The sequence below is a fragment of the Ursus arctos genome, unplaced genomic scaffold (assembly GCF_023065955.2).
Source record: "Ursus arctos isolate Adak ecotype North America unplaced genomic scaffold, UrsArc2.0 scaffold_11, whole genome shotgun sequence".
Lineage (NCBI taxonomy): Eukaryota > Metazoa > Chordata > Mammalia > Carnivora > Ursidae > Ursus > Ursus arctos.
In genome coordinates, this window is record NW_026622775.1 from 42,819,267 (window position 1) to 42,832,747 (window position 13,481).

The 13,481-nt window shown below is 41.5% G+C and overlaps 1 protein-coding gene across 5 annotated transcripts in view; it reads left to right on the plus strand.

Moving 5' to 3' along the window:
* The window catches only part of LRAT (lecithin retinol acyltransferase), a 132,285-nt gene extending 127,900 nt beyond the window's left edge, over positions 1–4,385 (plus strand). For 4 of the 5 annotated variants that reach the window (XM_057310139.1, XM_057310140.1, XM_057310141.1 and 1 more), the window contains one exon: positions 631–4,385. In XM_057310139.1, coding sequence (XP_057166122.1) covers positions 631–783 — 153 coding nt within the window. In that variant the 3' untranslated portion in view covers positions 784–4,385. The remainder of the gene's footprint in view (positions 1–630) is intronic. The other variant, XR_008958655.1, reaches the window with a different exon arrangement.
* The last annotated feature ends 9,096 nt before the right edge of the window (positions 4,386–13,481 follow it).

Here is a 13,481-nt window from a genome sequence, read left to right on the forward strand (position 1 = left end):
ATTAGAAGAATGCCTTCCCCAGGGGTAGGGATCGTATTTAATTTACCTTTATCTCTGGCAGCCAATTTTATGTCACGTAATGGATTGAATTTAATTTATTCAGGGAATGGGATATGACAAAAAAAAAATTAGACTTTCTATGCCTTTAGATTTTGAGACCTATGAAGAAAGTTATCATTGATATCATCAAATTTTCAAATGATGAGTTGTAGGAATTGATTTCAGCAATAATAATAGGCTGAATCCTAGCACTCAAGATTAGAGATTCCTTTGTTTATGTAATTTTAGAATATGTTATTTTTATTGACAGGCAGTTTAAAGTGTTAACCTTCAATCCTGAGTAACTTTTCTGTGGTTACATTCTCTGTAGTTTTCTATAAAAATTTTGTATTTACAAAGGCAGCTGCCACTAAGAACTTAGTCTCCTGAAGCTTCATTTCAGCTACTATGGGTCGTGGAGTCAAGAAACTGAATTATTCACATCCTAAATTCTTTCTGAAGTCATAAGAGAAATTCTAGGTTTTCTGTTAGACAGAAAATAGGTGAGAAGATTACGCTTTACTATTTGGGGCATATGAGTTTTCTTTGATTTAGCCCCCTTTTCTAACATTCTTCAATTTTCTTTTCCAGTTCTGTGAGAATGTGAAGATAATTATTCGCGATCAGAGAAGTGTTCTCGCTTCAGCGGTTTTGGGATTGGCGTCTATAGTCTGTCTGGGCCTGGCATCATATACTACCCTTCCTGCAATTTTTATCCCATTCTTCTTATGGCTGGCTGGCTAACTTCATACCCCCGTGTCAGTGTGTGTATTCTCTGTGTAAATATGTTTATATTTATAGAGCACAAATCAGTATAAGCATTGTCTAGAAAAATGTGACCTGTAACACTGTTCTGGATAAAAATGTGACTAAGAATCACACAAAGTGCTTACCGTGTAAGCCCAAGAACAAAGGCTTTCTGAATCTTCCCAGGCAGTTCCATGTTAAAGCCCTGTGCAGATCTTGGAAACATGACAACTTGTGATAGGAGTCATCATTACAAGAGAACCAGCCCCGAAGATGATGTCCACAGGAGATTATTTATTTGTTTTTTTCTCCTGTAATCACTGTTTTTCTCTGTTAAGCCTGAGTTTGAAGATTAGAAGACTTATTGAGTGAGACCACTAACTTCATTGTAAATTTATTCTGTTTCGTTGAAAAACTTATATTAAACTAAAAGAATTTCTCTCGTTCAGATGAAAACATGTTTCATGATTGGCAAAAAAAATTCATAATCCGTTTTTTTCATTATATATAATTCCCAATAAGTCAAAAATATTTTCATTACTTGAAACCATGTTGGCGAAGTTAGAGTTTAATGATAAAGTAACTGACTAGAACCATAGCAATCTGTGTTTTCCTGCAGGAATAAGCTACTATAGCATCAGTTGAACAATTGGATTTGGTCTTACTTACTTGGAAGCCTGGCATTCGTTATTTTTTTTTTCCTTTTATGTGTCACTGTGGTGACGTTAAACCACTCTGAGAGGTAAATGGATATAGGATTGAAGTAACTTGGATACTTGGAGTGTGTATGTGCCAATTAAATATGCAAATGTCCACATATACACAGACTGATGAGAGACAAATGTTCTTGATTGCTTTATAATACCAGTGTGGTTACTAGAGAGCATTCGTAGAAGTGAATGTAAAAACCAGTTTGGTCTGTTTCCTTATGACCTTGTATCCATGGTATAGCTTTCATATATGTCATTGGGTGGTTTACCTTTTAAAGCATTTACTAACGTACTGTATCATTTTTAAAAGTCCTCAGATTTGTCCTCTAACAGATGGCTTCATTTCATTGCAAAGTATAGTTTCCATCCTTAAAACAAAGGGTGCCACAAGGAAACAACTGTTAGTAGAAGTCTCCGAGGGTCTTAGTCTCACCGGGCCTGTAAATTGATTACACTGAGGCTGTGTTAATATCAGGGTTGAGATGTAGCACTGTTAAAGCAAGCGTTCAAATACTTTTGCAGAACTGCCAAATTATAAAAACTAGGCCACAAGCTAGACTTGCATTTCAAGTATTAAAGTTGCTTTATAAGCTATCAAGAATCACAAGTTAATGAGTCACATAATGAGTGATCTGGGGAGAGTAGAGTTGGTTATTTAGTGATCCAATCAGAACAAATTTAAGAGCAGTTTTTGGTGTGACTGATGTTTACTACCACTGATTTACAACAAATTCAGTTGGACTTTAATGATAATTGAACTTTGCGTTTAATCATTTAAAATGTTTTAAATCGTCAAAACACGAAATGGCAACACCACAGAATAAAGGTTCTCTGGGCCTATTCCAACCATTTAAAATTACCTTAAGTATGTATACGTGAAAGCAACCACTATTAGAACTCCATTGTATTAGTGGTTTTTCACTTACTGTGTATTACCCTTTGAGCAACTGTTTAAATAAATTGATTTTTTTAAACCTATGGCGTCCTAAATAAATACCTTTTTTGCAGACTTCAGTATTTCAGGTAGCAAAAACCACTGCCTGATGTTAAATCTGTGTTCACAGATAATAATCCCTTATTAAATGCTAAGGGAAGTGTTAAGGTTAGAATTAACATAACTAGTCTTCCTTCATATCCTTAAAGTAAGATCCAATTCCTCATTCATCTGAGTGCGCATTATATGCCTGGCACTGACCTGTTGTAATTTCATGGTCTAGAATTAATATTATTTTTTTTAAACTACCTATATTAGTGTGCATACAGTGCTACAGGAATACAGAGGAAGAAGCAATTAAATCTTCCCGAAGGTCGGAGAAATCTGAAGTAGGCCATGCTAGCATTAGGCTGAGAAGTAGTGTGAGGTGATTTTACCATACTCATGTATGCTACTATTCACAGGAAGAGGAAACCACAAGCCTGGTTTTATTCATCCAATATTCCACAACTCTAGAATTTGCTGAACTTAGGACAAAGGAAATTCTTGTTTTGTTGTGCTCAGTTTGATTGGTTGATTGACAAGGTAGAAGAAGCATGGATCCCTGATTGTGGTTGCGGAAGAAACTGAACCATTCCTGGGTCTCTGATGAATGTCTCTGGGCTCCATTAGTTAAGATTCATCCTTAGGATTCTGCAAGTCCCTTACAGTTCTAAATTTCCCTTCTAACTTGTGAAATGATAAGTAGTGTCTAAGGCAGCTTTTTGTTGCTTATTTTGTTGCCATATGTAGATGCAGACCAAAGAACTAGCTGGGGCTAAGATGAAATAACGTGTCAAGTACTATGCAGGTATTGGGAATGAAAATAAAAAGGAGACGTGGACCTCAGAGTGTATGGCCTCAGTGACATAAAAGCATTAAGACTGTGAAGTAGAGCTGGTGTAAAGCACAGAAAATGACCTGGTTAGTTTTAACCGATAAGGCCAAAATTATAGGGACTGTGTACTGAGACTTGGAAACATGGGATGTTTTCCAGGGGGACAGATTTGGGGCAGGACATTGTACACATTGGGAACAGTATGAGCGAATGCAGGGAAAGTATCCACGCCATGTCTAGCACGCAAATGTGAGGCATTCGATTGTTCGCTGACTGAAGCATGGAACTGCATGGGGCATTCAGGCAGAGGCAAGTGGTTCAGAGGCTAGAGTGGAGCGAGGCTGGTGAGGAGAGGTGTTGGAAAAGGAGAGCAATGATCAGGTGGTACAAGTTTTGTACAGACCAAGGAGTTTGGACTTTTTGAACAGCAGTGGAGGTTTGAGTTCAGCAAGGTAACTCCCAAAAGTATAGAGGAAGGATGTGGCATGGGGTAAGACAGGACAAGGGGCTCTCTTAGGAGACTAGTTATGGTCCTTAATCTCTCAAATCTGGGCCTATAATTGTGAGGGTGGAGAGCAAGCATGTCAAGGAAGTGTCAGCAGACTAGCCAAATCCTTGTATTTGACTCATGAGTAACTGTTGGTAGGGTGTCAGGGAGGAGTTATGCATCCCTTCCTGCCAAAAAATTAGTTCCTGAAATATAACTTCATGTGGTGACTGTATGTATATTTGATATTCCAGATCTTTGTTCTGCTAGTTCTGTGCCTTCGCAAGGACAAGCAAAGAAGTACAGATTTGTTGTCTAAATTTTATTTTCAGAATAGAGATGTATTTCTTATTTTTCCATTTCTATTTCATACTATCACTGTGAAATATAAAAAAAAATGTTTTCCAGTGATATTACAGTTAGATCAATGGCAAAGTCTTGTGATAGATGAGAAGTAGATAAATGATGATTGCCAATATTGTGTTTTATATGATCTGTTTAGAGAATTTTATCTAACCTAGATCTGTCAGCTTAACTAGTTTTATTTTTCGTAGATATGTATATGAAATAAAATCAATTTTATATACTGTCTCTCTTGTCTGTGAATTTGGTATACATAAATATTTTTCTGAGCATGGTAGCTTTTGTCTTTCAAGGCTTTCTTTACTGAACATAGCTGGCTTTACATATTTGAAACTAAAACTCTGTGGATCTGCCTTCAGATTGACATGATCTATGTTACCTACATCTGGAAGCCAACCTGGGTTATGTAGAAAAAGGTTCTGCATAATATTAAATAACAGTTCTCTTCTTCATTCCACAAAGCCAAGCAGCAATGACACATAGAGCCATGGGCATGAACTCAGCCACCAGATATTTAACACCACCAGTGCGGCCTGCCATTTGACTCTGAGCAGGGATGAAGTGTGAGTAGGAACACATCTTGGAGTCAGTTTTGAGATACATTTACAGCATTGCAAAGAACCACAGAGGTTACTCAGCCAAACCCTTAACCATCTAACCACATTTCAGACATGGAAAATCAGGCACAGAGGTTGAGATACTTTGCGATTACACAAATAATCAGAGGCAGATCCACAATTTGACTCCAGCTTTCTTTCCTATATATGACCTTGCCTTCCTGAGGTCTCCCATAAATTAGACAAGCTTTAGTCCAATGAATGTATTAATTTCTTGCGGACTTTTGTGTATTCCAGGCAGGGCCACAAAAGAATGAACTAGTTGGAATCTTAGTCCTGTAGTCCCATGAGTCCTTGCTCAGTCTCAAGAATGGCAAGGAAATAGATTTCAAAACAGTGATAAGTTTGTACAAGTGTCAGAAGGGCAGAGACAAAACCTATACCTGTCTGTTGGGGGTCGGTAAAGGAGAGAGATGTGAGACAAGTTTTCAACAATACCTTAATTGAGTTGTAAAGAGTATAAACCTTTGAAGTGAAAGAGGCCTCTTTTCTCCAGGCCATTACAGGCACCTGGAGAAGTACATAAAAAAGACACAGAGTCATGGGAACCCAAAACACAGTTGGATTACTGCCAGTCCCTAAGAACAATTACCTGTGTTTATACTGTTGCTTTGAGAGAAAGTTACCCATATTGTTCCACCAGTCCTTTGAGGAAGACAATTCTGGACTCAGGCGCTGTAAGAGACAAGAGGCGAGATCAATGGAGAACTTGACTCTCCGAAAGTCTGGCGAAAGAAAGCATTTCCTAAACTTTCCAAGTACCTTGGGTAAGACTTATGAGCATGCAGTTTTGTCAAACACATGATGAACAGGGGTGGAATTAGGTTATTAGGAAAGGAAATGTAAGGTTTATGGACAGAGGTTTATTTAAGGGTACATGGAGAAGTAGGAACCACAGGAATCAAAGGGTGAATGGCCATATCTCCCCAATCAGCTCACAACTGCTCCCATGTTCCAACAACAACCCTAGTCCCATCTTCCTCTTGATTCTAGATTCTGTCCCAGATACTTCATTCCCCTGAGCTTATAACTGCTACTCCTATCGCTGCCCGCCTACTGTTCCTAACCTTCAGTGTATTGTCGTTTCTCCTGCCTCATGGTTTTCCTTACACCTTGATTTTGTGTTTCTTCTACTTCTCCACTCTGCTGGGCCTCTGTCTCTCATTTAAAGTTTCCAAAGGATCTAATTAAGCTGACCAGTCATGATGCAGTATTGGCGGTCATGAACAAAGTTCTCTGCCGGGCTACCTCATGGCCATTGGTTCTTCCCATATCCTTTGGGCTTTTCCCTTCAGATCAGGTGACATCCTTGGGCCAATCAATTGTTGCCAAGTTGCACAGTGACATGCTCCAAGGTATGGTGATCTATTCTAAAGAAGGTACTTATAACTGATTTTCCTTTGAGGATAGCTATCAGTTTTAGTTTAAAGAAGGGAGTAACATCTCATTATCATCACAGCTCATTCTGCAAGTATGTAGAGAATGGATTAGATGAGGAGATGTAACTTAAAGGACATAAATTCTATCATCAAAACGTAGGAGAGAAATGATGAAGACCAGCAGTAATTCAATGGCTATGAGGACAGAGAAGAAAGAATGGATTGATTTGAGGGATGAGAAGGAGGGGGTTTCATACAGGTCCAATGAAAAAAACAGAAACCATTCTAAGTATCGTCGGGTGAGATGTGTATGTATATGCATGTAAGACCCTGGTTTCCCTTTCTTCTCACCCTCCAATCTCCTGTGAGGGCCTCACATTGATCAACTAAGCCAGAAACCAGCTGACAGAAGAGCCTACCAGGAAAGGCAAGAAATGCATCTGAGGCATAACAGGCTGTTACTGGGCACCGGAATAAGTGTAATTGGTTGTATGTGACGTACTGGTTGATTTAGGGGAGTCAGGCTTGGGAGAAGTAGGACAAGCCTTGTCCAAGATATATAAGTTTGAGAAGCCTCTGGTCTCATAGGTGGAAATACTGAGTGGACAAGTGGAAACTGTAGTCTCATGCTCAAGACAGAGCTTAGGGATGGGGATTTATTTAAGAGTCATAACAGTGGTGGTTGAAGCCAAGGATATGAATTAGACCATCCTGGGGGAGTCTATGCAGAATTTTAAAAAGTGGAAGGAGGTAAGATTAAGGTCACAAAATAAGAGGGAAGAAGAAAGATCAAGAACAGTTCTAGAAGAAGATTGAGAGCAGACCAAGGAGAGACTGTGTGAGGAGGCAGGAAGGAGTGGGTTTTAGAAGCTAAGAATCAGAATAGCATCATGATATTGAAGAGAGATAGGGACTCTCATCACACTGTGGATTTGATAGATAAGGAGACTGAGTGGGCTTGATGAATAAGTATCCCACTAATGGTAGGAATGGGGGTGTCAGGGAGGTTAAGAGAGAAGGCAGATTATGGGTTGAAACGTAAATAGAAAATGAGTGTGGGCTTCCTTTTGTTGTGGTTTGGTGGGAAAAGGAACTAAACAAATAAAGCCCAAAGACTCAGAAAACAGCCTAATATCTGACATCTCTGTTTCCCCTTCAGCATTCTTTGGAAGGGAACATACTGGGAACATACTGAGAACTGCTTTATGCCTCATTTAAGAAGCATAAACAAGTCAATTTTCATAATTATTTTCTGAGGGGCAAACACTCTTTTGGGGATATTATCAGAACTGCACTTTTCTTTCAGAGCAGTGATTACTATCAGAGGGTAAAGTCAAATCAATGAACATTCCCATTTCTATTGTCTTTGAAAAGACCACAGGTTCAGATGGAAATTCTGATAAGGTCGGGGGAAATGGGAAGGAGTAAAAACAAAAACCATACTGCATAGGACTCTAGAGTCTTGGGCTCTCGTTCAAACAACCTGTCGAGGGGAGTCCAATACCATCTCTTCTCTTTCACAGAATGATGGAGGGTTCAAGACACAGTGCAAGACTCAGAATCAAATGCTATTGGAATTTGGTGGGGGGCCTCATAACCTCCTAAGTACTTCAGATTCTCTACAGATTAAAATAGTCATAAAAATCATAATGGAAGATTAAACCAATCCAAGCTGCTAACATGTTCAACAAATATTATACAAAATAATGGTTTCTTATCCATTAGTTCTTTCTTGACCTCAATGCATGTAGAATTTTGAGATCATTTGTCTGCTACTTGGCTGAGTCATCTATTCTTTGAAGAAGAATGTGTTAGTATTCCTGAGTAAATCTTCTTGTTTATACTGAGTAAGTCAATGAGCTGAAACTCCAAACTTTATCAGATAAACAACTCTTGTCTGCTCAGCCTGGCTCAGCCTGCGGCTGCCCTCAAAGGATCTGCTCAAGCATCAGAGCCAGAGCTGTAAGCTCCATGTGGGTCCAGACACCTGATCTGACCAGATGCCTCACTGCTGGATGGAAACCAAAAATAGAGCAACTGCTACAAGCTGAAGCAGCATCAAGATTTATTTCCTCTTTGAGACTCCCCACCTCAGCTCCACACTCCACCACTGCACACACATCTCTCTCCACTTCTCCTCTGGCAAGTCACAGACAAAGGACCGTCGGAGAATTTAACAGTGGTCAATTCTCTTCGTTTCATCCTACGTCTACTATTTCCTGGAAAAGGACTTCAAGTGACAGTAACATCCGAAAATAAGGAGACTGAAGGAAATGGCTTTAGAGCACCACAACAGTGGGAGGGACTAGCTCCTCGGGAGGTAAGCAGCCACTCCATCCATGTTTCTCTTTGTGGCTGCTGTGGGGACTGGCACCCCTCCTTCCGTAGCTCAGATTTCTCCACTCTGCTGGTGCTCATTCCCCCGGACCTCTCTGAAACCAAGTGCTCTGGGTAACTTTTCTCGAAAGAGATTTTGAGAAAAGGTACTTTTTGCATTGCTTCTCTACGCACCTCAGCAATAGGAGGACGAAGCACCCAGAAGACTTTCTTTCTGAGCCGTGATTCTCTGAATATGGCCGTTTCCTTGGTTTCCTTGCCAGGCCGCAAACTAGTCGCCCCCCAAAGTAGGTCCATCCACTGGTTCGTACTAGAAAGTGGGAATGGAAGGGACTGAGGAGCTACAGTCTTTGTCTTCTTGTAAGGAGGCAGAAATAAAAGTTAAAGTCACTGTGCAAGAGGGCTATGTGGCTTGAATGGGCATGAACTGAAGAAGTTCGTAATCTTGGCTTCGTGTGAGCATTTGAGAGTCTACCCCCTTGCGGTGTCATTAAGTATGATTAAATATAATTTGTAAATGTGCTGGTCTCCTTTTTATCTTTTATTATTATTTTATTGTCATTTTTTTACTTATGAGTCCATTTTCATTCTTGGAACTTCATCTTTATTTTTTCCTATGTAAAAGGCCACCCGGTGTTCATCTTTCCATCATGTCTAGACTCACGCGTTGCAGCTCTCAGCACCTTCGCCCGCTCCTCCAGACTTTTCCACGCAAGGTGAACGGATGCCACGTGCAGAATGCGAGCAGGTTCAAGACTTAGTTAAGTGGTGTGCTGAAACTATGGTGTGTCATGACATCTGTGGCAAGCTGATTTGCAGTCAGACCACGTGGCAACTGACTTGCGGTGACAATGACTAATACTGAACATTATTCACAACACGAGCTCCGAAGGCAGCATGATAGGATGTGCTCCTAAGTACACACTTTTTCCTGGTATGAGGGAGACATGGTGGGTCAGGGAGGTCTCTCCTAGGTCCCCAGAATCTGTGGGGCTCCCTTACCAACCACTCCACGTTTCTACTTATGGGCTTAGGATACTAACTCCTTGTTGGCAGGGCGAGGCAGCCAACTCATTCCCATGGCAGAGAATTCGGATTCAGGTGCGTTCTTCTCATTCAGCTCACCTGTACTGAGTGTCCATTATATGGTAGCCACTAAAGATAAGAGTTTTCACTGTCTAATGAGAAGGTATGTTGTGACCATACCTTGAGAACTCTCTGAGTGGAAGTGGCTTTCGAAAATATCTTAACGTTTTCTCCTTTAGTATTTTATAAAGTGCTGTCACACACATTTGCTTATTTAATAACTATTACCCCATAAGAAGAAACTGCGCCTATAAATATTAAAGGAATTTGTTTTTAACCACAAAGGTGTTATTCTCATTTTTATAGTCCAGGAAATTGAGGCTAAGTGGGTTCAACGTTCATGATCCTGAAATCAGCAATGTAGTATCAGGACTCAAGCCTTGGGATATTTACTCTAAATTCTGTATCATATCACATCGCCCTAATGGTGGGCAACCAAGTACATGAGGTCATCGATTTCTTTCCAAGATCATCCTGCTGCATCCAGCCAGTGGTCTTGTCATAAGAAGGGGACACATTTACTTGCCTAGTCCTTACCTGTGCTTTTTGGTCGTAGAGCTTAAAGTTCAGAATGATGGAACTGTTCTGAAGATCTTAAATCCTCCCAAGAAAGTGATATGGAAAGGCAAGGTGGTCCCTGTCCCTGGAATTGGAGAGTTTCACTACCACAGCTGATGTCTGGATTTAGTTCTGTTAGGGTATGCCCAGTGTACCCAGTTACACAGGTTCTGTTCATTTTCAGCCGTCCTCTGATGTGAACAACACAGGGTTTCTAAGCTGACACCATGGTGAACACTCTAAATTCCATAGTGAGCTATTTACAAGGAAGCTTCCATTTGTGAAGCAATGCCAAGACAGATACAAAGATAAACCGAAGCCAGTAACAATAACAACAGGTGTGTCCCTCTACCATCCGTTTGTTGGTAAACTCACAGATGCACACACAGTTCTCTAAACTGTCCATCTTATTTGGGACTTACTATTTGGGCCATGTGATTCATATTCCAAATTAGAGCCCAGCTCAACTGGTGAATGTTGAAAAGCTGAGAAACACAGGTGGCAAATGAACCATCCTGGCTCTCCACCAGTGGGGATTGGTGTAAATCGTTCTCAAACAAAAGGTTTATCGTGAGCAGTAGAATCACATGTAATAATAGGCCTAGGTTACAGATTGAAGGACGTTACTTACACGCGTGATAGATCTAATATTGTTGATTCAGCAGCAATCTCTCTTGGCCATTTTCTGAGAACAGACAGGATTGAATATCCTCCTCTAGTCGAAACATTTTTCCTCCAGTCTCTATTCTTATGAACCAGGCCCTAGAATCCCTGCTGACGACACCACTGGATTAGCAGGACAGAGGTGATGGGTCTGCAGGGTGAGGCCCTATAGAGGAAATGAGCTTAGGAGTTGGACACGTGTCAGAAGGCAAAGTGAGAGACGGGGGGGGGGGGGGGGGGGGGCGGGGAGGGAGGGGGCTCAGGATGACACCTGTTGGAAGGCCCCAGGATTGGCCTGGTCTCATAAGTATAGGCCTCCCAGCTTCATGGGGCCACACTGGCACCTGTTAAAACCCAGACAGTGGGAGGGAAAAAACAGAAAGACTACACGTGGAGTGCACAAGGTGAATGCGGGCCCAACAGCTACGTTTATTTGTGATTCTCAAACAGGGCCTAGGGCCAAGTTCAAGAGACTAAGATGACCCAGACACCACGTGCCGTAGGTTTGAAATCAGTGCATTTGCCTTGCCGACAGCGGGTTTGCCGGTCTCCCGCACTCAATTATAAGCTCTTTTAAAGTGTTTCTGAGTGTCTGGTAGAGTGCTCGATACATTCTAAACAATGAGCACAACCTCACTGTCTCCCACGTGTTTGCTTTTTGTCTTTTTTCCTATAGACATTCAGCCAATGGAAGAACATTCTCTCACTTTTAGATCCGCAGCAGACTTACATTCAAACATCTAACCGGCCACCCTTTGATTCTTTTTCTTTTTACTGTCTTCCTTTCAGCAAGTATACAGTGAGTACTTGAGTGCAAGGTGCTTTATGTGCTGTGGATGTGGACAATGAGGCCCCAGGTCTTCCTTAGCACCAGAAGGCCAGGGGTGGCCCTGTGTTGCCTCTCATAATCTTGGGCCTGACAGTGTTAATGGTGATTTTTCTCAGGCTGGGTTTTATAGGCCTGAACATGGCACTTATCCCTAAGTGTTGTCAATTTCTTTTCTTTTTTTAAAAAAAAATTTTTATTTAATTTTTTTAACTTAAATTCAATTAGCCAACATATAGTACATCATGAGTGTTGTAAATTTCTTGTTCAATCCTTTGCTCCTCTCATGCCATAGCTTAACATCTTCATTCTTAGCACTTGTTTCTGGATTTAAGGTACAAATGGTCTTTCTTTACTTCACCTTGCTAAATTTCTTCTGTTGCCCCAATAACTAACGTACAAGAAAGAGTTTTGGCCATGCACCAATTTCAAGTGTTTTTTTTGGCTGGCCCTGAGAGCACCGCTGCTTCCCAGGGTGTGGGCCTGTTGCCCACCTCGCTGCCCCAGCAGGCACACCTGTCAGTACGGTGCACGGGCTTGCAGCTTCGCTCCGTGACGCATTCCCTTAACGACTCTGATTATCTGCCAAACACCTTGTTCTGTCTTGCAAGTTTTCCTGTTTGTCCACCATCTAATCTATGGGAGAATGTCAAAATAATTGTGTTTCTAGATTTCACAGGAAGAAACTTTATTTATCCTGAAAATGTTGGTTTCGTTTAGTCCTTTAATTTTTCTGTGGCTTCATACACATTATCACATTTATTTGTGACTCCCCACCGTCATTTCACTTTCCCGCCACAGTTGTGCTCAGTCTTTGCCAGGGATCCTCTGTGATAAACTGAAAAGGTCTGGCTGTGAGTCTTCCTTCTGACCAGCTGAGTCTTTGGCAAACTATCTGATTCTTAATGTTCTCCAGTATAAATGGGGGATGATATTACTTACTTCTCAAGATTATTGTGAAGGTTACAGTAGGTCAAGCCTTTCAGTGGGCTTGGTCCAAAGATGTGCTTAATACATGGTAACCCAGAGGCCGTCGTTAGTATTGCCTCTTCCATGCTGGAAGCAGTATGTCTAGGCTTGCAGTTCCTTCTGGGACCCACACACCCATTCTTTCTGTTAATGTTTACCGAAGGGATTCTTCTGGGCTCAGCTTCTGCTCTGCAGACTTAGCTGTAGGAAGCAAAGCAGCTGTTTGTCTCTCCTGCTGAGACGCTTTGGTGTAGCGGGACCTGGCCAGTGGGGTTCCGGGGCACCCCATGAGGTCTCTATGCCAGCGGCACGGTCAGGCCCCAAGGTCCCCGGGTGGTTGTTTAGCCGGTCCGCCGGATCCAATGATGTGACCCAGCTGCTGACTTCTCGGAAATCCCAGCAGTGGTCAAGCTGGCCTGGCTTACAGCGAGAGGTGCTGGTTCCTTTTATGAAGAGAAAGGGCTACTGCCAGTGAAAAGCTTTTTATGTTGAATCTGGGTAACAGAAAACTTTTGGAAGCAGCCAGGCAAAGGAGGAGGGAGGGAAAATGAAAGTCTGGCCTGGACGCAGAGGCCGTGAATGTGAACCACAGCTTGGGCCATCACTGAACACCTCTTATTCTAAAACCGGAACCTGGGAAAGCTAAAGTAACTGTTCATATGTCATTAGCAATCCTATTGATACCTGGGATTTTACAGCATTCAACGTTCCACCAGAGAGAAAGATTCCATTATGAACAGTCTTTGGATGCCGGGCGGGGAGGGGGTGGTGTGTGTTCAGGGTTTATTCGAAACACTTGGGAATAATCATCCATATATAATAATATGACAATACTTCGCCAATTAATTTTTTTATTAACACTCACGCCCCATTTCTAGCATTCTTAATC